The sequence below is a fragment of the Cheilinus undulatus genome, linkage group 21 (genome assembly GCF_018320785.1).
Source record: "Cheilinus undulatus linkage group 21, ASM1832078v1, whole genome shotgun sequence".
Lineage (NCBI taxonomy): Eukaryota > Metazoa > Chordata > Actinopteri > Labriformes > Labridae > Cheilinus > Cheilinus undulatus.
The window spans coordinates 3,076,255-3,104,186 of record NC_054885.1 but is presented as its reverse complement, the minus strand read 5'-3'; the positions used below and the strand labels follow the sequence as shown (position 1 = coordinate 3,104,186).

Here is a 27,932-nt window from a genome sequence, read left to right as displayed (position 1 = left end):
GGCTCTCTGTTGATCATTTTCCTGTCTGTTTTGGCCAAGAGATGCACACTGCTCATGGTAAAAATAGCCTTTTTTTCTTGAGAATTTCACTTTGCAAACATGCAAATCAGGTGTTTTTGTTAGGAAAACATGTGTATTTGTCATGCCTTTATTTAGAGGGGAGGATCATGCGATGGAGTTGGGAACAGGGATGAGAGAGAGGGGGAGAGACATGCAGGGAAGAAGCCACAAGGCAGACCTGAACCTGGGGTGCTAGGTCATCTGCGCCCAGAAAATCAGGTGTTTGAGTTGCAATGCACACCCAGGTAGTCTGCATACATGCATCCATGCTGAAACAGCTGCTGGACACATGATCAGTTGCATAAAGCCTTTGATCTGGCCATGTTCCCCAGGTGTTAACGGGCCAGATTGGTGCCAAAATTAGACCTTATATTGTCTAGTTTGCAGCACACCTTGGAGGAGAAATGAGGAAGAGTGAGAGGACAAAGAGGAGGAGAAACAGTCCATACTTGGTTTGAATTCTAGTCTGTTATCTTCTTCTTAAACTCTGTTTAACAGGTTTTAAATAAACTCACCGTGTTTATATGCAGCCGTCTTTGAGGCCTTTTAATTAAACCGGGTCTAATGAGTGAACTGGTGTGGTGTCTTCAAGTGTTTGTGGTGAAATCAAGCTTTTTTTTATAAACTCTTTAAATCAAACATGCATTTTTATGATGCTCTTTTTTGTCTGTGTTTGTGTCAGGTTTTCGGCTCTGCATCACGCCGCTCTCACAGGAACCACGGAGCTGCTGTCCGCTCTGCTCGAGGCTCAGGCCACAGTCGACGTCAAGGACAGCAACGGTCAGTCACACTGACCTGCTGTCCTAAATATGGATATTTATCAGCTGCCTCTCCCCTGTTGTTCTGTTTCTCAGTGTTCTTACTGAGTCTATATGTGTTGTAGGAATGCGCCCTCTTCACTACGCCGCCTGGCAGGGGAAGGCTGAGTCGGTGCTGATGCTGCTTCGAGCTGGAGCTTCGGTGAACGGAGTCTCTCTGGACGGACACATTCCTCTCCACCTGGCAGCTCAGTATGGACACTACCAAGTGGTCAGTGCAAACAGAACTGTAACATCACATTTATACTGGTTTATAGAAGTTTAGGGACTGCATATCAGGCCTCAGATGTCTACACTTGCTGATTTTCTCTGTTACACTAAGAGTCTTCTACAAACAGACATTAGACAGCCTTTATTCTGTTTTGCTACTACATTTCACACAAGATCCTACAGGTCCACATGACAGATCTGGACAGTTTATGTTTGGTTTGCCCCTCCCAACAATTAGGGAGGAATCTGGTTTGATCAGTATCAATGTTTGGCCTAGATATCTGCTAATAGAAGACGTTTGAATGTCTAAATCAGTGTTACTCAACCCTGCTCAACCAAAGAGCCAAATTGTTGAAAAATACATTTGAAAGAGCCACAATCTAAGTGGTGAGAAGTGGCAAAAACAGCTTGAGGTAGCAATAAAAATAAGTTAAAGGTGGCAAAAAGCAGCAAAAATGGGAGAAAAGGGGCGAAACAGTGGAAAAATGGTCAGAAAGTAGCATTAATGGGTGGGAAGTGACATTAAAAATGAGTTACAGGTGGCATAAAATGGGCCAAATGTGGCAAAAAATGAGTGAAAAGTGACTACAATGGGCAAAAAGCAGTCAAGAGTGGCAAAATGGGCAAAAAATTGGAAGCAGGTTGTATTTAGTAGCAAAAGGTAGCTGAAATGGGGGAAAAGTGGGTGAAAAAATGGTGAAAAGGGGCAAAAATGGGTAAGAAGTTGCAAAAAAATTGTCAAAATGGGCAAAAAAGTAGGAAAAAAGTGGTATTTAATGGCAAAAGTTAGCTGAAAGGGGTGAAAAGGGGCAAAAATGGGTTAAAAGTGGCAAGAAAGAGGAAACAAGTGGTATGTTATGGCAAAAAGTAGCTTAGATGGGTGGAAAATTGCAAAGAAAAATGGTGAAAAAGGGCAAAAATGTGATAAAAGTGGCAAAAAAAAAAGGTGGCGAAAATGGGCAAAAACTAGGGAAAAAGTGGTGTTTAAAGACAAAGGGTAGCTTAAATGGGTGAAAAGTGGCAAAAAATTGTGAAAAAAGGGCAAAAAAAGTTGTCTTTTTTAAGGTTTTCTGGGGAAATAATATTTAAAACTGGTCTAAATTAAGCTGAATGAAGACTTTATAGCTGTATAAAGTTGATTAAATGCTGAGGTGGAACAACAGCACATCTTTCATGATGAATCTTTCTTTCTAACAAACAAAGGAAGGACCTGGTTGTTTGTTATTTTAGTTAATTTTACTGCAGTAAAGCCCTCCAGGATGAATCCCAGTGCTGTGATTGGATTAAAGGGGTTCAGACGGTGCTGATGAGGTGGATTTTAGGGGTCTGGTTGTTGTTGTAATTGGTGACCCTGTTTCTGTGTTGTTGTTCGTCCCAGCTGAGCAGATGTGAGCGATGTTTGGTGGGAGGGGAGAACACTGCAGAGGTTTTTATTTTTCTATTAATCCTGAGGGCAGATTTTAGGGTGGCTCCTGCTGTAATCACACACACGGCTCTGTAGTGTGTCAGGACAGGATTAAGATGAATGTAGGTGAGCCAAATGGTCTGTTTTTTATCTTTCACCCCCCACTGACAAACACCTCAGACACTTTATCCTGATTTTAGAGTTGATATTTACAGACTCCTTTTATTTACAGCAAACAAAATTAAATTTAGTGTCATTTTAAGTGCAGGATGCTCCTTTAAAGCACAATTCCAACAGAAAATATGAATAAACCTTTTTGTCTTTTCTGCAACAGATCTAAAAGCTAAGATATGGAACTATTAATGCATGTTAATATTAATTCATGGATATGGTTTATTTATGAAAATGCCAAATAATCACATTGCCGTAAAATCCAGTGCCCCTGCACTTTTTATACTTGTTTTATAATATAAAAATCTTGCTGTAACTTAAACCCAAGGGGGTTGGCCCTCACCATGTCATAACTGTGCATTGTTGCATGGATATTTTTTTAAATAAGGGGGAAAAGCTGTTAAAAGTGCCCCTACTGGTTTGCACCACAAGCAATCCAAGATACCTTACAAGGAGCTTGCACTTTTAACAGCTTTTCTCCCTCATTGTAAGGAATTCATCCATGAAACAAACACATTGGTTTATTAAATAGTAAGCGCCAGGGGCAGAGCCAGACATGTTTAAAACCCGGGGCTTAGCCCAAACAAAAGATGACCAAGGGGTGGGCTCTTCCCTAGAATTTTTATGCACAGTTTTATGCACTTTTTTTTTTTTTTTTACCTTTAATCAAAACTTGAGGTTCATAATGCCAACAAATCCACACACGATTTAGGCGGAAATAATGTTGTTCAACCTCAAAAAATACTTAGTTGGTAACATCATTTTTTCTTCACCTAACTGAGCTAAAAGTGTCATTATCATGAAACACCATCCTGGAGTCCAATATTTTTCAGTGAAAAGGGGAAAAAATGGGTTAAAAGTGGCAAAAATGTGGCAACAATGGGCAAAAAAGTCAGAAAAAAGTGGTATTTAATGGCAAAAGGTAGCTTATAGTGGTGAAAAGTGGTAAAAACAGCTTGAAGAAGCAATAAAAATAAGTTAAAGGTGACAGAAATGGTCAAACAGCAGCAAAAATCGGTGAAAATGGGTAGAAATGAGGAGAAAAAGTGTCAGAAAGTAGCAAAAATGGGTGAGAAGTCACAGAAATGAGTTACAGGTGCCAAATAATGGTCCAAAATTGGATAAGGTGGCAAAAAAAGCGTGACTACAAAAAAGACTAAAATAGTCAAAAAGCAGTCAACAGGGGCAAAAAAGTGGCAAAAAAATAGGAAACAAGTGGTATTTAATGGCAAAAGGAAGCTTTAATGGGCAAAAAATTTTGTAAAAGTGGCAAAAATTGGTAGAGAATAGGTACAAATGGTACTGAATTGCAAAAGGTTGCTTAAATGGGCAGAAAATGGTGTAAAAGTGGCAAAAATAAGGCTAAAATGGGCAACAAATTGGACAGAAGGGATATTTAATGGAATAAGGTAGCTTAAAGCTTCTGCCTCCTAAAAATGTCTTCAGTTTATATTTTAAGTTACATTGAATAGGTAAGGTGGGAATGCACATAAAAGCATTAATTGGGGTTGGAGAAATTAATCTATTCACAAAAATGCTGAAAATTGTATTTTTAGAGTAATTTTAAAAGTATTTTTTACACTGATATGAAAGAGTATTAAAAATCGGCATGTCTTTGTTAAATTCTGCAATAAAGTAAAACTTCTGTCATTTTTATTAGAATTTTTAAGATTTGCATACCATATTTTTTTTTTGTTAAATGTCCCTAATCCTCTGCCGTACATACGTTCAGAAAAGTAAAAAAAGAAAAAAAAAAAATTAAATTACATTTCCATGCTGTTATCAGCGAGGCCATAAGCTTCATACTTACAACCAGCCTGAAAGATTCGGGGCTTTTAAGAAAAACATTCTGGGCTGAAGCCCCATAAGCCCCCTCTCTTTCTCTGCCTATGGTAAACGTATTATGTGGAGTGCATTTGAACTTTAATTGTTTAAAATAAGATTTAAATAACAGAGGTGGATGGAGCTGAGCGCGCTGGTCTCTGCTCACCATCTTTTGTTATTGTTTTGATAGGGAGCGCCCTGGTGGCTGAATTTAAATACCGTGTTTTTACAGCATGCATCATTCTGCTCTTATCACAAGAGGTTACATCAGAATTTCCATTCACTGAAACATCTGTGCCAATACATCTTTTAGAGCTTAATATTAATGTCTATATTTTTTTGTTTTTGTCAGGATTAATAGAAATCACCTCGTTCATCTCTCTAATCCCTCCTGCAGGATCCCTGCAGAGCCGTGATAATCACACTAAAACTGTCTTTGTTTATACGGCCCCTTTGAGCCCTGAGACAGTCCTAGATTACATCATCTGATTGGCTGAGAGATTATGAAATATTATCCATTTTTCAGGATTAACATAACACACAGAAAACCTCTGAGGGCCGAGACACTGACGGAACTTCTGCAGGTGTTTGAGACTGCACAGCTGCAAATATGATGTCTGTCTAGAAGTTTCCCTCTCCTTGCAGTACTTTTTCTAAGCTAGGTTAAAGCTGTAGTGCAACCTTGAGACCAGAGTCTGTTGGTTTTGCATCAGACTGGCTGTGGTATAAACCTCTGTGTGTCATGTCTTGCTTAGCTGGTGTCTTATGGTTATGTTGTGTCTGTCCTTGTGTTTTATCAGTCTGAGATGTTGCTGCAGCATCAGTCCAACCCGTGTCTGATCAACAAGGCCAAGAAGACTCCTCTGGACCTGGCCTGTGAGTTTGGGAGAGTCCAGGTAAGCCCTGTGTTTTTTTTATTTTATTATTTATTTCTCTCTCTTTGCGACTCTTACCGAGTCTGATAAATACTTCTACTTCAAGGCTTCCACCTTTGTGTGCATTTACCAAGCAGCAAGCCTCAGTAGTTGAGAAATAAAAAGTACTGATGATCAATATTTAATCAGCTCCAACTTCAACATAATACACTTGTCTTCAGCTGCCATGGTTCTGTTCACAAACAAGCAGGAAATGTGTGGGCAGGACTGGGAAAAGGCATAAAAGTTGCTCTAAAGAGTAGCGCTTTCAGTAGCGGAGTTAGTGCACCAGCCTTTTTATCTTAGCACTGTCGGTTCACTTATTTCATTCTAACGTGTGCATGCAAACATGAAAACTTTGTTTCATGTAATTATAGGATAGTAAACATCCAATTACAGCACCCTGCAGAACTTTTAGGAATGTTTGAGCAAGAAAAGGAGGCTAGGCAAGGCGTAGATGGCGAGGAAGCTGTCTGAAGGAGGCTTGGCACAACCCTGGTCATACTCTGGATGTCCTTGCACACTACCAGGAGCCTGGGGAAATAATCTATTGAAAAAATAACAAAGTCAACACTTTAGGGTGAAGTAATGGGTGGATGTGGCAAGAAAAGCCCAAAACAGACTGGCACCAGACTGGCACGTCGTGTCATTTGACGTGCTTTGATTGCCGTCCTTAACACACACTGACAGCAGTGTGCAACGGTTAAATTCCCCAGCAGCCTCTGCATAGCACTCGGGGATCACCTCCCTGCATCATTAGGTAAGGAAAAAAACAATAAAAGCAGTGGTATTTCTCCACAAGCTGAGCTTCTACAAGCAAAAGATGATGCTAAATTTCTTTTTCCTCAGAACACACTCAAGCAGTGCTGCTACTATGGCAGCCTAGCTGGACAAAACTTCTTTTCTCTTAGGGAAACACTCTCCCAGCTGTGACTGGGGGCTTCAAGACTAAAGCGTTGGCCTAAAGTGCTGAGGTGCGGTGCGTCCACAGGCATCAGGCTCGCTAGTGTGAGTTTGAGTTTAGAAAACGGTGGTGCCAATCATTTTGATCCACGTCTGTCTATTATCAGGGGTGAGAGGCCCAGAGATGCCATGGAGTTTGACCTTGGCTGCAGAGTGACAGTTTCTGCCTCAGGCTCATCAGCCTCATGATGAATGCTTAGAGCCCTACATGCCTAAAATATATAATCATGACTGTTTGTACTCTAATAGATGACACAGATAGACTATAGCAAGTAAAAACACCTGCTATCCATATTTCTGCAGAGATGGACATGAGTCCTTGAGTATAAATCCTAAAACACATGTTGTTCATGGTGTTTTTAGACTACAGTTATTTCCCAGGAGCAATCCTAAGTCAGAGTAATGTCTTTTTCTTGGTTTGACTAAACACAGTCACAGCTGGTCAAACATACACACATTGGTTTGATTGTGTTGCCACGGTTACTCTTCTACGTCTGTCCATAAACACGGCGGTTATCTTTGTCTCTTTGTCTCTCACTCTCAGTTTCACCAAACTTCCAGCGTGTCAGAACGAGATTTCTCTGTTTGTTCTGTCTGCTCTGACATATTTCATCATTCTCAGACACGGATTTAGATTTTCTCCTGAACCCTGTGTGGAGAAATCTGTCTCATATTTCCACAGTTTTATCCTGTTGAAATGTTTCGTCTCCTAGAGGTACATTATTCCTTTACATTCAGGATTTATTTTCAAATCAATAAATGTATAAAGTTTAAGATGATATGAATAATTAATTAATATGAATAATGTACAAATGAATATTGTCCACTGAATCATTTAAGAAGAAGAGTTATAGGAATTATTATTATTATTATTATCATTAGTAGTAGTATTAGTAGAAGAAGAAGTGGTCTTTATTATATAATAATAATAATAACTATAATAATAATAGTATTAATGATAATGATAATAGTATCATTATTATTGTATTATTAGTATTACCATTATTAGTAATAGCATCATAATTAATATTGTATACTTTACTTTTATTATTTTACTATTATTATGATTATTCATTATTATTATTTTATTATTATCACAATTAGTATTGTATTATTATTTTTAATATTATAAGTAGAAGTAGTATCATTGTTATTGTCATACTATTATTTTTATTTTTATAAATATTATCATTATAAGTCATAGTAGTATCATAATTCTTATTACTATATTATAATTTTCATCATCATTATTATTAGTAGCAGTGGTAAACATATTATTATTATTAATAATAATCATAAAAAATAATTATTATTGTGTTGTAATAATGATAATAGTATTATTATTATTATAATTATTATTATATTATTTTTGTAATTATTATTATAATTTATATTAGTTGTTGTAGTGTCATTATTATAATTGTATTATTGTTATTATTGTTATTATGATAAATGATTATTATTGTGTTATAATAATGATTATAGTAATATTATTATGTTTAAATTATTATTATTATCATTAATAATAGTAGTTGTAGTGTCATTATTATTATTATTATTATTATTATTATTATTATTATTATTATTATTATTATTATTAATAATAGTAGTTGTAGTGTCATTATTATTATTATTATTATTATTATTATTATTACTGGAATGTCTTTAATTCTGGTTTAATTCTCTATTAAGCTCTATAACTTGGCACGGTGCTGTGTTTCCATCTGTTGTGCCTTGAGGCTACTGTAGGAGTGCCTTGGGAATTTTTACAGCCATGATTTACTACTACAACGATTCACCAACTAAAGACGCTGTTACACGTGTTAAGGAGACTGGTGTGGATATGTGATATAAATATGGCGCATGTTGAGATTTTAGCTTGGTTTTAGGTGCACCATGAGTAAAAAACGACCGCCTGCTCTGTGTATCAACTGCTGTTGAATAAAGTTGCCATGGCTTCTCTGCCTTGCCTGCAGAGTAGATGAATCTCTGGATAAATATAGCAGAGTTAGAAGTTGCTCATATCCCACTGAGATGTAGAGGAGCGGAGGTTTAAAGTAGGGAAAAATAAAAAAACACACATGTAAAAATACCTCAAATGTGTGTGAGAGTAGTTGAGTGAATGAGACGTCTTTGTTTTGACTCGTGAATTTGTTAAATGAGACATGAAAGTGAAGCCTGATCCCCCACAGCTGATTCAAACTTCACCCAGATATCTTTAGAGTGTGTAGTGGTGTGTGTGTGTGTGTGTGTGTGTGTGATGTGTGTGTGTTGTGTATCCCTCAGCTGCTGCTCAGTGATGTCGGGGTGTGTCGACAGCAGCTGTTGTGTTTCCATTCAGCTCTCCTCTGTTTCATCTCCTCCTCTAAACTCTTCGTTAACCACAAACTCAGCCTTTGTTTGAAATCTGATTTAACGTGATGATGAATGTGAGCGGCTTCTTTTAGGGAAATCATGTTTCAAACGTGCACAGAGTATTTCCAGCTCATGTTGTGATGCAGCAGAGTGAGCGGTTTGGAGTTCTTATGCATTGTTGTTTTAAAAGGAACCATTAGGGATGAGTATCCAGATCTGGTACTAACATAGTACTGGTACCTACATAGTACTGATATCCACCATACTGAATTTTAAGACAGATCTGGGTGCTTCATTCCGGTTCCTCACCACCCAAACTCAATCCCCGTCATTCCAAAGGAAAAGCACAAAATCCTATGTGAAGAAGTTACCCCTGTTTCCCTTACTAATATGTTTGGGCGTCTTTTTCTGAATTATTTAACTTTTAAAACTTTTTTTCTAGGGCTGGGAACAGAGTGGTAGGTTGGTGAAAAAGGTCAGCGGCACACGACCAAAACCCAGCCGAACATTAGAAAATGCTACAGATGCGGTGGAGAAAACCACCGGGCCCAAGACTGCAGGTTTAAAGAAAATACTACACAGATTAAGGGGGAGAAAAAGACGTATGAAAAAAGAGCTAGTTTCTCATAATGAGGGAGAAATGAACTTTAAAAGTTCCTTCCAGGTTTGCACTGAAAATGGTACAAGAATATGCATGCGGGCTAGACGCATTGTAGAGTGCATGCACATCCTGGGACAGCTTCCAGTGCAACACAGAGGTGCTTAGTCAAATTGCATGTTTTTTTTTTTCTCTACATGGCCACATAACTACTTTTTTGCTCCCTGGTTCTTTTCCCTATCTTGATTTTTGTCAAACAGGCACATCTGTCCCTTCTCTTTCTTGGAGCTTTATTTATCCTTGGGTTTATTTTATCACTATTTAATCTCTCCAATGACTCAGTAGAGCCAATATAATGCAAAAATCTCAAGATTGTTTAATCTGAGCGTGTTAAAGAGTTCATAATAGATGCATCTTCCCTGACATTATCATCCTCAGAGTGAACTTGCAGCTGTTTCTGCAGCCCAACATCTGGAATCATTCCCCGGTCTCTGTGGCGTTCTCTCATCGTCACCTGCAGACTCTCTGACGCTGTTTTCAGTCCCTGTTGTGTCTGAAGGTCTCTGGCTGTACATTTTGTCACTAAGATTATGCTCTCCTCATCTCCAGGTGGCCCAGCTGCTGCTGAGCAGTAACATGGTGGTGGCGCTGTTGGAGGGCGAGAGGAAGGAGCCGACGGACTCGGCTTTCACCACGCCGCTTCACCTCGCTGCACGGAACGGACACAAAGACATCATACGGTGAGATGAGCAACAATCCATAGAGGGAAATCTGTTAGATTTCACTGATTTAGTACAACGATTTGGCTGTTTTTACACATTTCTGATCAATTAAACTAGACAAAAAACATCAGCTGAGTTTTCAGGTCTTCCTAAAGGTCTAAGAAGTTATTTTTACTACTTCTGATGATTTATGAATCCCTGAATGTTTTGGTTGAAGGTATTTAAACTTCAACATGCCCTGATATTCGAGGCAGAGTGGGCGAGGCTTCTGTGGCGTGTGGCTGTTGACCACCCAGCCGGATCATTTGAATAATGGCGATGTGGGAGCGAGGACTCTGGCTGTCTCTTCTTCATGCCTCAAATATCCTGCAGAGCTCAGAAATCCACGCCGACATCCCCGTGACCCAGTTTACCGCCCTTATCCCTGTTACATCTCGCTCCGTGTGTGCGTGTTGGAGCGTAGGGGAGCTTCCAGTCAGCGTTTTACATTTTCACATGAGCCGGCTGATAGGTTGTTGGGAAAGACTTAAAAGGGGACGAGTCATGCAAATGAGGAAAAGCTGCTTTACTGAATCTTTCAGAAACATTTCATAATCAGAGCAAAGACGGAGATCAGAGCGGGGAGAACTCAGAAATATCAGAGTGGCAGAGATGTGGTTTATTTTGGAGTCTGTAGCCTTCAGGTTATGTTCATTTCTATAAGATAAATGCATGCAAAACCCAAATATCTGGGACATTTAATCTGGTACATTTTTCACTACACATCCAGAAATGATGTAAGGCTTTTTAAAAAGCCATTTGATTGAATTTTTATAGCATTAACAGTAGGGTTGTGCAATATTTATTTTTCAATTTTAATTTCATGTTTTGACCTTTTTGAACTAATTTACTATTCTCAGATTGTGAGCCTGTAAAATTATCTTTTTAACTTTTCAAATGTCAAAATCGTTAATAATAAGTGCTAAGTTTTTTATATTTTATTACTGGTGAAACAAGTTTGACAGTTTATGGTTAAAAAGGTGACCCTGTTAGTGACCCTGCTGTGGCCTGAAAACAGCCAGAGGTCTCTGGGTGTAAAACATCGCAGACTAAAGGAATGCCGTTAAGCTTGACCTTGGCTCCCGAGAGACACGTGTCTCTGGCCACCCCCCTCATTAGCACCCTGTATGCCTCAAACCTCTTCACATGACTGTATGTACAACCCCTATTCCAAAAAAGTTGGGTTGCTGTGTAAAATGTAAATAAAACCAGATGTCCTTGATTGTCAAATCTCATAAACCTATATTTTATTGACAATAGAACATAAACAACATAACAGATGTTGAAACTGAGACATTTTAACATTTCATGAAAAATGTTAGCTAGTTTTGAATTTGAAAACAGCAACACATATCAGAAAAGTAGGGACACCACTGTGTAGCATCCCCTCTTCTTTTAACATCAGTCTGTAAATGTCTGAAGTAAGAAGACCAGTTGCTGGAGTTTTGTGGGGAGGAATTTTGTCCCATCCTTGTCTGATGTAGGATTCTAGCCGCTCAACAGTCCTGGGTCTCCTTTTCATTTTATAATGCTCTTTTGGTGAAATGTGTGGACTGCAGGCAGACCAGTTCAGGACCAGGACTCTTCTTCAGTGAAGCCATGCTGTTGTGATGGTTGTGGTATGTGCTTTAGCATCGTCTTGCTGAAATAATCAAGGCCTTCCCTGAAAGAGACGTTGTCTGGATGGGAGCATATGTTGCTCTAAAACCTCTGCATACTTTCCAGATGTTGGAGCTGCCCACGCCATAGGCATTAATGCAACCCCATACCACCAGAGATGCAGGCTTTAAAGCCGAGCCAGGAGAACAAGCTGGATGCTCCAAATCCTCTTTAGGCCTTGTCCCCACGTTTTTTGGTGATTAAAAACATTAAACTGCTAATATTGGGTGTCTTTACAGAAATAAATATGGTAAATATCATACCAGCCTTTTCCAACCTTACATGAAAGCAAACTTCATTTATGACCAAAGAAGTGCAGGAATTCTCAAGCTCATAACAGCTCTTGTCACAGGTGTAGGGCCTACAGGTAGATCTCATGTGTCTATTTTTTGTTTCAGGTTGCTGCTGAAGGCTGGCATCGACATCAACAAGACCACCAAGTCTGGAACGGCTCTGCACGAAGCTTCTCTGTACGGGAAGACCGAGGTGGTCCGGCTGCTGCTGGATGTGAGTTTACATTCACATAATAACAGAGAGCAGATAGGGCCGTATGCAGGGAACATTTCTATCAAAGATATGTTATAATCAGTCTGTTTTATCCTCCTCATTCTGCCTAGGTTAGTAATATTTTCTTTCAGTGTGTTTACAGGCACTACTCAGAAAATTATGAGCTCTGAAAACTTCTGTTTTTTGTAATCGGATTAAGATTTAATGACCATTCTGGATCAGACTGTGTGGATTTCCAGGTTGCTGTAGGGTTCAAAAAACCAATCATACAAAGAAAACTGCTGGTGGGGTGTTTCTGCAGAGTTCTGAGGTTGACACTGCAGGAAACGTTATTACAACATGTTTAAAAATGGATTAATGGCGGCATTACAGTTCTTTGAAAACAGACTTGCTGATTCACTTTAGTCTAATCAGAGTCTTCGGGAGAGTCTCCCTGTTTAACCCGCAGTGACTTGACTCCATTCATCTCTCAGTTGCCCTGCAGCTACACTTCCCCTCTAAGTTCAACACTGACGTAAGATCAGATTGAGCCTGAAACAAACCCCCGAGGGCAGACTGCAGATTTCAGACGGCATCAAAGGGAAGAGACGAGTTTAAGAACAAACTCTGATAAAGTAACCGTCCTCTATGTCGCCCCCTGCAGGCCGGAGTAGACGTCAACATCAGGAACACCTACAATCAGACGGCACTGGACATCGTCAACCAGTTCACCACGTCGCACGCCAGTCGGGACATCAAACAGCTGCTCCGAGGTCAGTGCTCTAACCACAAATAAGCTCATTTACTCAAGTATAGAACAATTATGAGGCAGTTGTGCTTTGCCCGATTCTACTGGGGCAAAAATCGCACCTTTTACCTCAACGAGTTACAATAAAAACACAAAAACAAAATTATTAAAATGCTTTTTTTCAACCCATATTTGGTACAGATGAAATGATTTGTCATCTACCCATAAATCTGAAGATTCTGCGGATGAAAAAATCATGCCACGCAAGATCATCCAAAGCTGACGTCAGTCCCAACAATGCTTCTTCCTGCCAGTTCCCACCGTTTGTGTTTAAATGTTTTGATAAGACTTTATGTGTCTGTATTAACACCACTGGTGAGTAAAAATGGACGTAGCATGTCTAAAGCAGCAGATTCAGACAAACAAGATCTTATTTTTGGATTATTCCACAGTGGTCATTTCTGATCAAACTTGGAGACACATGGACAAACTGTAAATGTGAAGGGAAGAGGCTGGATTAGTTTAGTTATAAAAGCAGGCTACAGTCTTTGACATACTGGTTGCAGGTTCAACCGTGTCCTATCTAATAAAACAAAAAAGCCCCAAAGTCATCTAAAAAATGTGCAGGGAGGAGCAGGGTTGAGCTTGATAAAGCTGCAGAGTGGCGCTGTTAGAGCTACTAACTAACTAACTTCCTTGTTCCAGCATCTCGTTACAACACACACATAAATGTTAGTCACCTTGTAACCTTGCAAACAGAGTTGCAAACAAATTTGTCAGGCAAATCCGTCTTGCAATGTGCCAAACCGGTTCAGCGTCATTTGAGGGGAACGAGGCCGTACCTGCATGGGGGCTTAAGTTGTACTTTGCACCAGTAGCCATGGTTTCCACCAGTGTAGCGGGTAGCTTGGATGTAGTTTAGCAGCAGTTTAATCAGAACTGGATCACATTTCTTTATTAAATATGGAGCAAAGAGCAGCAACTTAAATTTTCACTCCTCTGCTGACCTGCTTTGGCACGAGTTTGCAGCTGTTGAGTTGTACTGTTAGCCGGTGTATACAAAGGCTACTGCCAGGGATTTTTACTAAGTCTTGTCTTGGTCTCCATCAAAACCGGTCTAGACCAGCACTGATCTGCTATCCTTTGACTTAATCAATGTGATAACAAGGAGAAGCGCTCGCTAAAACGACAAGTAGCTACACCTGCAAATACTCAGACATCACTCCATCTTATTCCTAGTCAGAAATCCCTCTGAACACTTACTTTAGGCCTCATTCACCTGACAAATCTAGACAAACATCTCATTTTCACATATTTAAAATCATTCCAGGCCCTTCAGTGGCTTTTAAACACATACAAGGATTTATTTAGAAAAATAAATTAACTTTAAGCTTTAAAGGTCAAAATATTACTTGAAATTTAGGTCAAGTTATGAGATAAAAGTCAAAGTAAGGAGCCAAAAAGATCAAATTGTGAGAAAAGAAATCAAAATCGTGAGTTTTAAAACTTAGGTAAAGGTAAAAAATGACTTATATAAAATGTAAAATTGAGGATCTAAATAGTCAAAAAATAAGACAAAAATTTAAAATTGTGAATTTAAAAGGCCAAAATATGAAATAAAAAGTCAAAACCATACTTTGTGTCATAACTGTGAAATGCAACATGAAGAATATGAAATAAAAACAGAAGGTTATTTTCCTGTATGCCTGAGTTTTTATCTAATTGTTTTAACTTTTCGCTTATTATCATTTTTAAGACTTAACAAGGATATTTTAAATCATCAGGGTTAAGTTTACATTTTTAAACTGGAGGAAATCTGCAGACCTCAAACCAGTCGGCCAGTTATAGTAAAAATATGATCTGGTGAGCCTGTCGGGCCTTGAGTTTGACACCCGTGGGTTAAAACATCGGCAGTATTTGCATGGATTGATTGGTTAGCACTGGTTTAAGGAAAACGTTACCGTCGTATGGATGTGTGGTCATCTTAGACGTTTCATTGGAAGAATAAAGAAGAAAATGTCGTACACAAGTCATGTTTTTAGTTAATTAGGTGCAAGGACCATCCCAACGTCTTCATCAGATCTCTGAGAGTAGAATCAAAGATGATGGTATTTGTGTGATAACCCTCCTTTAACCTCAGTTTGTTAGCATGCTAACACAAACTTGGACCTGTTTGCTTCTGCCTGTAAGCACATCCTGATAAATATTTACGCTAACAGGCTAAAATGATGGTATATGTAGCAGGACATAGAGTCACAAGCTCATTTTTACGCCTTCACCCACATTCTCTAGATTCTACTTCCAAACTTTGACCAAAGTTTCCGTCTCCTCTGCCATCCCTCCATCGTCTCTCCCTCCTCTCCGTGGATCTGGGACGTACTCGGCTTCACCTGACATAATTCAAACAGCAGCTGTGTTTAAATTTTGGGGGTTATGTAACGTTAAAACTCTTTATCAGCGCGCTCTCACAGCTTCAAAGAGCAGCCTGCTCACATTCAGCCTCAAATTGAACAGAGCTGTATATATTCAGCACGCTCCCTCCGCTCTGTAATCCTGCGCTCGTTTGAAGTTCCTGTGGGAACACACCGAGGGAATAATGAGCGGTTTGTGTTGGAGAAGTGATTTAAACATGGATGGAGACTTTCCCGTGGTGTTTACTCGAGCACAGCTCAATGACTTTCACAAACATTAATAATTGATGTGTGCGGCTGCATTTGTCCTTCATGGAGGGAAGAGTCGGAGTCACACTGACAGCATCGTATCCCAGGATTCACTCTGGTGTTTAAGTTTAGATTCCTGTTGTTACTTGCTCCACATTTCTGCTGCTTTTTGATTTATTTACTCTGCTTTCATCAGGTTATTCCTACAATGTATGGATGCTTTTATTTTCAGTGAGTCTGTCAACAAATTTTTCCTGACCACTGTTTTCCCGTGTTTCTGACAGACGCCACGGGGATTCTCCAGGTCCGAGCTCTGAAGGATTACTGGAACCTCCATGATCCCACAGCGCTCAACATCAGAGCCGGAGACGTCATCATGGTGAGACGCTCAAATACGTGGCTTTCACTCCTCAGTTATCAATAAGTAGTCAATAAATAAAGCATCAATCCAGAATAAAATCGAGTTTTATACCAACTATAAGGCCCAATTTAGAGTCTGAGAAACAAAACTGAACAGTACAGCCACAACAGGTGGAAATAATCTTCTGTAAATGTGATTTCCACATGAAACTTTTCAAATCATAACTCAGCAGCTACCTTTTTGCTTGTCTCAAAGGTAATTTATTATGCAGAATTCACTTTTTAAGGCTTTTTTTTAGCAAAAATATGTGCCCCTGTCTGTCTACAATCCCCCCAGGAATCAGAAAAATCCCCTCCCCTTTCTCCAACTTTCAGAAAATGTGTGCTGAAACAAGCCAGTCTCAGATTCTCCCCTCATGATGTCATGTGGGCAGTTAGCCCCGCCCCCAGGTTTGGTTAGCTCTCCCTGTTTGGAAGAAAGTCCCGCCCTCCTCTCTTTATACTCCTGTCAGCTGGCAGCTGAGAGGAGTAGGAGAGCCACATCCATTTCCTGAGAGGGGCGTGGTCAGGGGCGGAGTCAGACAGCTCTGAACATTTAAAGCCACAGAAACAGCTTGTCCTGAGCAGGGCTGAAACAGAGGGGTTTTAGACACATAGTCCAATACTGGAGTGTTTTTACAGCAACAGACTTCACAGGCATGTTTTGAGGACCTCTGAGAACAATGTAAACCTGTCTTAAAGGGGTTAAATATGTGACCTTTAAATAAAAAGTTGGGAACTCCTTGCTGTGACTCTGACTTCTTTTGTGCTGCCTTTACCTAAAATAGACATTTTTACTACAATATCGCTGATTCACTATCTGAATTTTATAAGTGAGGACATCTGAATCAATAATTGAGTCATTCCCTATCAAATCCAATAACTCTGCTGTATCATCAACAGAATTCTGAAGAGTCTCTCCCCATATTTCAGCTCTTTATTTGCATTTTGAGTGGTTTTCCTTCCGTGATAGACGAGATGATATCTAGTAAATGTTCTGTGTCACATCAAACTCTGAGCCGCTGTCAGTCTGTCGGCCGTTTGAACTCTGCCGTCTGTAGTCGACTGTGACAAACCTTTAATGTGAGAACGCTGTTCAAAGGCAGGCAGAGACAAGTCCTACACACAAACCGCAGACTTTACACACACTAACCTCTGTCCCTCATTTCCATCTGGAGTTTGGAGACATTTGAGCACATGTCCCTACAAATTCAGAGCAGAGACTTAAACATCCTAACCAATCATTTTGTCCTCAAATGTAAAGAAAACCTGATCTATTGGTGCACTTTAAGCCTTTGTGAAATATCTCGTAGCTTCATGACAAACCTACGAGTGTCATTCATCATGAAATGTCATGTTTTTTTTAACGCCTGCACATTTCATGAGTTTCCCCTGGGTATGAGGGTCGACTTCAGTGTTATTTACTTGATATTGATTTCCCAATGTTCTGAAACAAATATAGAGCATAATAGATCCTATCATGATGATGAAATTATTGCAGTACTTCTCTTAAAGTTCACTGAAGCCCATGCCTGCACTTCATTGAACCAGGAGTAAAAGTAGGATGGCAGGAGCTGGAACTGGAGGGTCACTGGTTCTAGTCCAGGTGTGAACTAAGTCTGAAAATGAGTCTGGACAGTTAGCTGGGTTCTTAGCACTGCTGAGGTAACTTCTAGAAAGATACTGAACCCCCAAATAGCTCAGGCATTTGGAAGACATCTGTTCTTTGTGCATTTGCATGTGGGATTAATAAAGGATATCTTCTCCTCAGTGCAGACGAGAAGATTTTTTGTTCAGACTTTTGGGAAAACTCAAAGTACTTGAAATAAAGTCCATGTTAAAGAATCTTCCCCCTATGAATCATTTATTAACTTACATTAACACTGAAAGTTTGCCTTCTCAGAACATGTTTAAGAGCAAAAATCCCCTCATTTTTCTTATTCCCAGACATCCGGGCTGTGGTTCGATTCCGTGGAATAGCCCGTTAAATCTTAGGGGAAATGGATGCTGTTGTGTAATTTACATTATTCCCTTAAAACACCAGTCTCTTCTCTGAATCAGGCCGGTGAGTAAAGCTGAAGCGTGATCCAGCTGTGGCTTCATGTTTGGGCTTGCACCATCATCGCCAAGATGTTTCACAGATCACGTAGGCTGCAGAGTGGAAAAATCCAAAAGTTCAAATATGGTTAAAAACATCATTCTGGGTTCATCCTGGGTTTTTCCTCACTGCTCAAACTTTTGGAATCAAGAAGGGAAGGTTATTTTATTATCAGACACAGAGGCCTGATAGTGACCCGTGTTTTTCTTCTGCAGGTGCTGGAGCAGCACATGGACGGGCGCTGGAAGGGCCATATCCACGACACGCAGAGAGGGACCGACCGGGTCGGCTTCTTCCCTCCGTCCATTGTGGAGGTCATCAGCAGACGAAACGGTCGGTTTCCTCCTGCATTCAGAGTTCAAATCAAACTCCATGAGAATGTTCACTTAGAAAAGCAAGCCATGGACGGTATCGCTACGGCGACCATAATCCTGTGACGTCATGCTCAGAGTGGGAAGCTCATTATAAACTTTTGATCAATTAACTTTTTTGATTATTTGTGAATAAAATGTAGATACTGATCATTGGCCTAATTCCAAATATGGGCTTCAATCATCAGATAAAAAGTGATAACATCACACACCAAATAGAAGAGAAACCACACGGATGCAGGATTTTCCTGCATTATAAGTGTCAGACTTGGGATTGTTAGATATTTTGTGCATGATTTCTGCTGTCTTGCTTAACTGTCTTAGACCTAAGATGAGTGAAACTGTGGTAAAAAGACCTTTAGCAGATAAACCAGCTGCATCGTCTAAAGCAGGGGTGTCAGACTCAAGGCCAGGGGGCCAAATCTGGCCCGTGGAATGATTGTATCCGGCCTGTGGATCATATCATATTTCTTTTCTAACTGGCCTACCAGTATAAAAATGTAAACTTTAACTTGGTTATTTAAAATCTCCTTGTTAAGCCATCAAAATCTGAAAAAGTGAAGAGTGAGAAAGAGTTCATAAAAAGTCAAGAATGTAGGGAAAGAAATTAATTTGTGTTTTTATTTCTTTTTTTTTCAATTTTGCATCTTAAGATTATGACTGGAACTCATGATATTGACTTTTCATTTCACACTTTGACCTTTTCAACTCATGCCTTAAATTTTTGTCATATTTTGACATTTTAAATAAATTATTTTTACTTTTTATATCATATTTTGACCATTTTAACTCCCAATTTTACATTAAAGTCATATTTTTAACTTTTCAGTCATCATTTTGAATTCTAGCTCATATTTTGACATTTTCAACTCCTAATTTTGGTTTTTAAATCCCATATTTTGACCTATCAGACTCATAATTTAAAACTTCAAGTCATATTTGCCTTTTAAACTCATGATTTCAACTTTCTCCTCATATATTTGCTCTTGAAAAACATTATTTTTTGATTTTTAGTATCGTTTTCTGATCTTTTGAACTAATAAATTGTAGTTTTTACCTCAGACTTAAGGCTTTTAACTAATTATTTTTACTTTTTTGAATTTCCAAATGATTTATCATCAGTGCTGTTTTTTTTTCATATTTTATTACAAGTGAAATGAGGTTGACTGTTGGGGTTTGATGTTGACCCTGTTAGGCTCTCAGGTTAGACCTAAATCCAGAATCCGGCCCCTGCTTTGACCGAGTCTGACATCGCTGGTCTGAAGTGTAGCTGTGATTTGGTGGCTGATGGATTAGTTGAAATGTTTTGATCCTTGAAATGTGGTCCAGTCTCTCTGACTTCTTAATATCCACCGTCATTGTGCTACTTTTGAATTGGGGAACTTTAAAACAAAAAACAGCTGTGAGAATCTGGATGTTTCTGACTAAAATGTGGACTATTACAGAGTTTTCCACCCTGAACGTGACGTCACAGGAACATGGCAGCCGTGGGAATATGGTCATGCATCACCCATTAGTTGGCCAGCGTTTATATTCCACTTCAGCTCAGTATGTACAGGAGCATCCTCATCAGGTCTCGCAGGATGTGGTTCAGATTTGAAGGCCCCTCCTCGTCTCGTGAAAACAAACTAATCCACCCGCTTTAAGATCCATCCCATGCTTCCACCTCCTCTCTCCTGCATCCATCTCTCCATCTACACCACATAACCACTGACCTCCACCTCTAACCATCAGCTTGATAACCTCCCCCTCCTCCTCCCCCACTCCTCTTGTCCTCCCCGTCTCGCCCTGTAGGGGGCACCCTGTCCCGGCACGCCTCTCTGCCCACCCAGCGCCAGCAGCTGCACTCCAGAGCCCCCCTCTCCTCCAGCCTCAGCTCCGCCCCCCAGACTGACGACTCCTACACTCTGTACGCTCCCCCCACCCATGTGGTGCTGCCGCTGGCCAACGACCTGACCACCAGCACAGGTACAAACACTCTGTCCATGCTACTTACCTGCTCAGGTGTGTTTCTAACGCTAACACTGATTCCAACAGGAGGAGCCGTCACTAATGTGCATGAAGATTTTTCTGTGTCAACCATTAAAGTCCCAGTCCAGTTTCTTTTTCCTCTAGGTAGAAACCTCACATTTATTTAAACTGTGTCCTCCCTCACGCCTGCCCCGCCTCAGTCAGACCCCCCTCACAGAACGCAGTCCATCAGAGTCTTTGTGTCTGATAGGTATGAGTCCGAGCCGCCTGTCTCAGGCTGAGTTTCCCTTTGAGGACATCTGGGTTCTCAGGGACTCGTGTCATGGTAAGAGCCCCCGAAACTCAGCTTCTACCCCCCTGGCTGTTCTGAAGCTGCCTCGCTGCCCCCCTCAAGGCTCTGCATCAGGACCCGACACACCAAGTTAGAAATACTGTTCTCAGAGTGACTCAGATGTTCCAAATCCACCTCTCATAACCTCATCAAATCATGAAATCTCATCCAGTCTCAGAGAGACTCATGTCTACCTCATGTTTCCTCAAATTACCATCATTTCACATAATGTCCTAAGCATTTACTGATGTTAACTCACAGCTTCATGCCCCCTAATGCCTTCCCATATAGCCTCACACCACCTAACAGTACCATGCTACCTAATGTCGCCTCATATTAACTCTTACCACCAGTGTCATAGATTTCCTCTTTACGCTAATGTCTATGCAGGTTCTCATTCATCCATGTCATGGTTATCCAAAGCTTGACCCAGAGGGGCAGCTTGACTAGGTCAAAGTTCTTGAAGAGTCAGAAGCTCATTGGCCTGCAGCTTCATCATCCTATGACAGGGACCAAGATATCAGGGAAACTACTGTGCAGCACAGGAGAGCCAGCTCACCTGGACAGGACAGCAGTATTCAAACACTGGCCAGAGAAGAGCGTTGGTTTGAGAGAGGGGTCAAGGAAGCCGTTGATGTCAAGCTGAGAAAAAACACCCATCTTTGAAAAGGGTGCAGGCTAAGACTATTCAGCTATAAACTGTATAATGCAGTTTTGGTGACCCAAAAAGTTCAACCCTAGCAAAACTGAAGGATTCGGACACATTCTCAGGCTGATCTAGGTAAATGACTCTGCCATTGACTCTTAGAGGGCTGCCCAGATAATCAACATATGATTGGTCAATAAAGGCAGTATTTCTGGTTCTGGTGAATGAAGGAGGGGAGGGGAATTGACTACCAGGATATTATCCAAGTCCAGTTTCCTGCAAGATCAATCTCTGGAGTACTCTTAATATTACCACAAGTCAACCCTCGCTGTTTAAGTCTGCTTCATAGTTCTTCATGAAGTCTCATGTTATCTCATTTCACTTCATGGTACCTCATAGCACCTCATGGTACGTCACAGTGCCTCATGGTACCTCATAGGGCCTCATGGTACATCATAGCACCTCATGGTACCTCACAGTGCCTCATGGTACCTCACAGTGCCTCATGGTACCTCATAGCGCCTCATGGTAGCTCATAGGGCCTCATGGTACCTCACAGTGCCTCATGGTACCTCATAGGGCCTCATGGTACCTCACAGTGCCTCATGGTACCTCACAGTGCTTCATGGTACCTCATAGCGCCTCATGGTAGCTCATAGGGCCTCATGGTACCTCACAGTGCCTCATGGTACCTCACAGTGTTTCATGGTACCTCAAAGGGCCTCATGGTACCTCAAAGGGCCTCATGGTACCTCATAGCGCCTCATAGTAGCTCACGGTGCCTCATGGTACCTCATAACTCTTAATGATGTCTCTTTCTGCTTAATGTTGTCTGACTCTACTTTTTTAAACCTCGTAGTGACTCGTATTATCTTATTTCCCCTCATGTTAGTTGCCTCATAGGGCCTCATGTGGCTTGGTTTAACTTCATGTGTCTAGTTGTCTTCATTCCCTGTCATGTCCCTCTCATTATCTTGAGTTTCTAAATAAATTTAAATTGATGACTAACTAGTCTAATGTCACCACATAATGCCTCACAGTCCCTAAAGATGCCCTACTATGCTTTAAATCATCTCATACCATACCCCTACCTCACACACATGGCTGTACTTAGATCAGGTATCACACGTCCCTTCACATTTTCTCATGCTGCCTCATATCACTAACATTCAGTTTGCTAATTTAAGTCTATCTAATAGACCCTAACATCACCTCATACAGCCTGACTCCACTTTATTTTGCATCATCCCTCATTGTTCAAGTCCCCTTCACAGTACGTCTTTGTCACTCACCAAAAATGGGTGTCATCTGAGATAACATCACCCTTTGTCAAATCACTTCATGTGGCCTGATGTCTCCTCACTGCCTGACTATCCCACTTCACCTCCCGTCATTGTACATCACTTAAATCAGCTCACATCTCTGCAGCCTCTCACCTTTTCATTTCCACGTCACCCTTCACCGTCACGAATAAAGCTGAGACTGACTGACAGTTATCTTGGTGTGTCGGGTCCAAACCCTTTGTGTGGTTTTACTGTGTCGTCTGCTTAGAGAGTGTTTGGCTGTGAGTGTGGCGGTCCTCACTGGAAGCACGAGGATCATCTCTAATTTATGTCATAAAAACGGTCAAACTGGAGGCTCGGTAAGATCTATGGAGCTGACCCAGGAGCCTCTGAAGAAGCTGGATTAAGGCCTCATAACCGTCACTGACTGATATCCATGAAGATAAAATGAAGCTGTTTTTATGTGGTTGCAATTCATTATAAAGATCTCAAAGTCAGATCTAAATCCTCCTATTTAAACCCAGTTTTATGAATGTAAATAAGCTAGAAGGGTTTAGTTTTGATATTAACATGCCTTGTTTTTACTGTTGAGTATTTAAAAATGGATTGTAGGAGCTGCTGCTATCTCTAATTCAGTGTCTTGCTGTAGTAAGAGTTGAAACCTGAAAGCTTTTGCACTGTCTACCCTAGAAAAGAGTATTAGTTAGTTGTCCTCAGTGCCTGATGCTTCTGGCTACATGTTTCATTAATGGATGCTCTTCTGCTCTGCCACAGCACAGCTTTTAAACCAGAAACCTGCATCCTGCCCGCCACCGTCGCCAAGCAGCACCTCAGGCCTTTGCATCCGCAGGCTTTTTGTCGAAGAGCATCTGCTGCTCCTGAAAGCATGATGGCGATGCTCTCCCTCATCGTGGTTTAAATGTGATTTACTGTTTGTTTGCAGCAGGAGACAGAAACAGTGTGGGGAGTACAGGAAGTGTCGGCAGCACGAGGAGCGCCGGCAGTGGACAGAGCACCGAGAGCAACAACGCACCCAATGGAATTCAACACAACGCCGTTCACCATGACAACGCCAACAAGGTAGATGGAGCATGGTCACAGAAATACACCAGCTGGGCTTTAAACATACAGTTCCTGGTAAAACTATTCAACCCCTTGTATGTTTGATTTTATAAATCAATCACGGTCAGCATAGTATAAAGTATGTAGTATAAAGACACCTATGTCTGGAAGGTCCAGTCACTGGTTAATCGGTATTCATGGCTACCATTACACCATGAAGACAACAGAACACTCAGAGAAAAGGTGATTGAAAAGCCTAAGTCAGGGGATGAGACAAAAACATTTCAAAGTCTCTGAACATCCCCCAGAGTTCAGTTATATCCATCATGAAGAAATGAGGGAATATGTCCCATGTGTAAATCTGTCTAGATCAGACCATCTTCACAAACTGAGTGAGCGTGCAAGAAGGAGACTAGTGAGAGAGGACACCAAGACACCCACAGTCATGGATGAAAATATTGGTGTCCCTGGAATTTTTCCAGAAAATACACCATTTCTCCCAGAAATTGTTGCAATAACAAATGTTTTTGGTGTACACATGTTTATGTCCTTTATGTGCATTGGAACAACACAATAAAACTAAAGAAAAAAGCGAAAATTTGCATAATTTTACGCAAAACTCAAAAAAATGGGCCGGACAAAATTTTTTGCATCTTTATAAAACTGTGGGTAAATCCTTTTATTTCAAGCATGTGATGCTCATTTAAATTCACCTGTGGCAGTAACAGGTACCTACAGTCAAACATGGAGATGTTTTTCGGTTGTTTTGCTGCCTCTGGCACTGGGTGCCTTGACTGTGTGCAAGGATCATGAAATCTGGAGACTATTAAAAGATTTTGGGTCGCAATGTGGGGCCTAGTGTCAGAAAGCTGGGTCTGCGTCAGAGGTCATGGGTGTTCCAGCAGGACATTGACCCCAAAAATACCTCAAAAAGCACCAAGAAATGGTTGGAGACAAATCTGGAGAGTTCTGAAGTGGCCAGCAATGAGTCTGGATTTAAATCCCATTGAACACCTATGAAGAGATCTCAAAACTGCTATTGCAAGAAGACATCCTTCAAATCTGAGAGACCTGGAGCACCTGGACTAGAGTTCACCAAAAGGCATGCAGGAGACTCCATGGTGAAGTTTGGTCTGAGACCAAAATGGAGCCAAAAACTGACATCACCACAAACACATCATCCCCACTGTGGAGCACGGTGGTGGCAGCTTCATGCTGTAGGGCTGCTTCTCAGCAGAGGACTATTTCTGTCTGCAAGAGAACTACGGCTTAGGAGAAGATCTATTTTCCAGTCAGACAATGAGCCAAAACATACAGAGGAAGCTACACAGAAATGGTTTAAAGACAACAAGGGGAATGTTCTAGAGTGGCCAAGTCAAAGCCCAGACCTCAATCCAACAGAGAGTTAGTGTCTAGACTTGAACAGGGCTGTTCACACCTGATCCCTGTGGAACCTGACAGAGCTTGAGCAGTTTACCTATCCACACCATTTTTTCTAATGTAACAGTTTTTTTGTTTATTTTTGTTTGGTCAGAAAATCTGAATTATATGTACTATGATTGATTTATAAGATCCATGGACGGATAAAACATCCAAGGGGGTTATTATTTTCTAGGCAGTGTAGCTATGGCTGCAAAAGTCTGATATGCCAAACACTTTAAACACCTTTATTGTTGTTGATTATGGGAATCAATGAAAATGAACTTTGACATTTATTGATGGATCTGAGTTTGGAATCCAAACATGAAGTGACTATTTCTGACTTTTTCCAACAAATGAGCTTTAAATGTCAAATATAGTTCATGTTTCTTGAGCATAACTTGAAAATTTCTTGTTTCTACAGTGTCTATTTATGCTCCACAAATCAATTTTTTGTCTTTTTTCTAGAAATAGTAATAGTCCTAAGACTTCTCACTCCACTCTAACTCAGATTTTCTTTATTTCCGTGTGCAGCCGGCTCCCTCTGCTGTTGATTGTGGACAGTCAGACCTCAACAGACAGCCGGATCATCCTGCAGGTATTTCCCTCAGACATTTATGCAGTGTCAGCTAAAACAAAGAAATAAAGAAAACCTCAAAGTGTGCACAGACAAGCCTTCAAACATCAACATTTGAGTCCTGTATTCACTTCAATGTGCACTGTTGTCTGTGATTTTAAAATATAAATGACTCATTGTACTGACGTCCATCTGATTTCAATGCAAAGGGACAAGCAGCAGCTGTTTCTAATATTCTTATTACTTGTAAAGTCTATTTTGAGTTTTAATCCTGCTTTCTGTTTTCTAAGTGGATAGAAATTAAAGATGTCAGCTCCTCTAAGTTCTTATTTCGTGCATGGGAAGTTTCCCAACACAGCATGTCTAATTCTGATAAATTATCTCCATATGTCTTTGATTTACTGCTCAATTTTCAATATTTAATCTAATTTCCCTACAATGTACCAGATGTTTTAGCAGTGTCGTTCCACTTCACAACTCAAAAGTCACTTTCCTCAACTTTTGAGGGTTTGAGTGAAAGGAAAGCAGCTCTCCTTGGTGTTGAATTAACTCTGAGATGTTTTAACGCTGACATTTTTAAAGGTGGGACGCCCCGGCGGCAGACGGTGACGGTGCAGAGACCGGCAGAGCAGAGTTTCTCCCAGCAGTTTGTTCGTCCTCAGCAGCTGCTGGAAGGAAAGGTGAAGACTGTCTTGCATGCTTTTTATCCTATTTTTACAGCTTGGTGGTCAGGCATGGATGACATCATCAAAACTGTATTTTTGTTGCATTATGCTCAGGGATTATAATAAATAATAGCATATTTTGGGGTGGGTATTGCAGGATGCAGAGGCCATCTATCAGTGGCTGAGTGATTTCCAGCTGGAGCAGTACACTGGGAACTTCATCAATGCTGGTTATGATGTTCCAACCATCAGCAGGATGACTCCTGAGGTAAATAAAGACTTCTCATTTATCAAGTCCTAACTTTGGGTGTTTTAAGTTTCTGATTCCAGACTTTTTTGCATATTTATCACACTTAAATGTTTCAGATCATCAAACCAATTTTAATATCTCACAAAGAGAACCCAAGTAAATAGAAAATGCAGTTTCTAAATGATGATTTTATTTATTAAGGGGAAAATAATCCAAACTTATGTGGCCCTGTGTGAAAAAGTAATTTCCTCCTGAACCTAATAACTGGTTGTTCCACCCTTGGCAGCAATAACTGAAATCAAGCGTTTGTGATAACAGGTGATGAGTCTTTCTCATTGCTGTGGAGGAATTTTGGCCCATTTTTTTTCACAGAATTGTTTTAACTCAGCCATATTGGAGGGTTTTCCAGCATGAACTGTCTGTTTAAGGTCACACCACAGCATCTTAGTTGGATTTAAGTCCAGACTTTGACTTGGCCACTAAAAACCTTCATTTTGTGTTTTTTTAAACCATTCAGTGGTGGACTTGCTGGTATGTTTCGTGTTGTTGTCCTGCTGTATAACCCAAGAGTGCTTGAGCTTGAGGGCATGAACTGATGGCCGGACGTTGGCCTTCAGGATTTTCTGGTAGACAGCAGAATTCATTTTTCCATCAGTCACAGCAAGGGGTCCAAGTCCTGAAGCAGCAAAGCAGACCCAGACCATCACACTTCCACCACCATGTTTGACTGTTGGTGTGATGTTCTTTTTATCAAATGCTGTGTTATTTTTACTCCAGATGTAACAGGCCGCACACCTTCCAGAAAGTTCAACTATTGTCTCGTCAGTCCACAGAATATTTCTCCAAAAGTCTTGGGGATCATCAAGATGTTTCTTGGTAAATGTGAGATGAGCCTTTGTGTTCTTTTTGGTCAGTAATGCTTTTGGCCTTGGAACTCTCCCATGATGCCATTGTTGCCCAGTGTCTTTCTGATGGTGAAGTCATGAACTCTGACCTTAACTGAGGCCAGTGAGACCCACAGGTCTTTGGATGTGGTTCTGGGTTCTTTTGTGACCTCCTTGATAAGTCGTCGTTGCACTCTTGGAGTAATTTTGATTGGCTGACCACTCCTGGGAAGGTTCACCACTTTCCCCAGTTTTCTCCATTTGTGGATAATGGCTCTGACTGTGGTTCACTGGAGTCCCAAAGCCTTGGAAATGGCTTTGTAACCTTTTCCAGACTGATAGAT

The 27,932-nt window shown here is 40.6% G+C and overlaps 1 protein-coding gene across 6 annotated transcripts in view; it reads left to right on the top strand.

Moving 5' to 3' along the window:
• LOC121529380 (caskin-2-like) overlaps window positions 1-27,932 on the top strand; it is a 96,117-nt gene that overhangs the window by 61,097 nt on the left and 7,088 nt on the right. Inside the window, exons 4-17 of one of the 6 annotated variants that reach the window (XM_041817175.1) lie at window positions 743-840; window positions 944-1,089; window positions 5,289-5,384; window positions 9,928-10,058; window positions 12,137-12,245; window positions 12,889-12,997; window positions 15,917-16,011; window positions 18,345-18,462; window positions 20,295-20,468; window positions 20,722-20,796; window positions 23,678-23,811; window positions 25,747-25,810; window positions 26,372-26,469; window positions 26,612-26,722. In XM_041817175.1, coding sequence (XP_041673109.1) covers window positions 743-840; window positions 944-1,089; window positions 5,289-5,384; window positions 9,928-10,058; window positions 12,137-12,245; window positions 12,889-12,997; window positions 15,917-16,011; window positions 18,345-18,462; window positions 20,295-20,468; window positions 20,722-20,796; window positions 23,678-23,811; window positions 25,747-25,810; window positions 26,372-26,469; window positions 26,612-26,722 — 1,558 coding nt within the window. Of the gene's footprint in view, window positions 1-742; window positions 841-943; window positions 1,090-5,288; window positions 5,385-9,927; window positions 10,059-12,136; window positions 12,246-12,888; window positions 12,998-15,916; window positions 16,012-18,344; window positions 18,463-20,294; window positions 20,469-20,721; window positions 20,797-23,674; window positions 23,812-25,746; window positions 25,811-26,371; window positions 26,470-26,611; window positions 26,723-27,932 lie in introns of all 6 variants that reach the window. The other 5 variants (XM_041817174.1, XM_041817177.1, XM_041817176.1 and 2 more) reach the window with 5 other exon arrangements.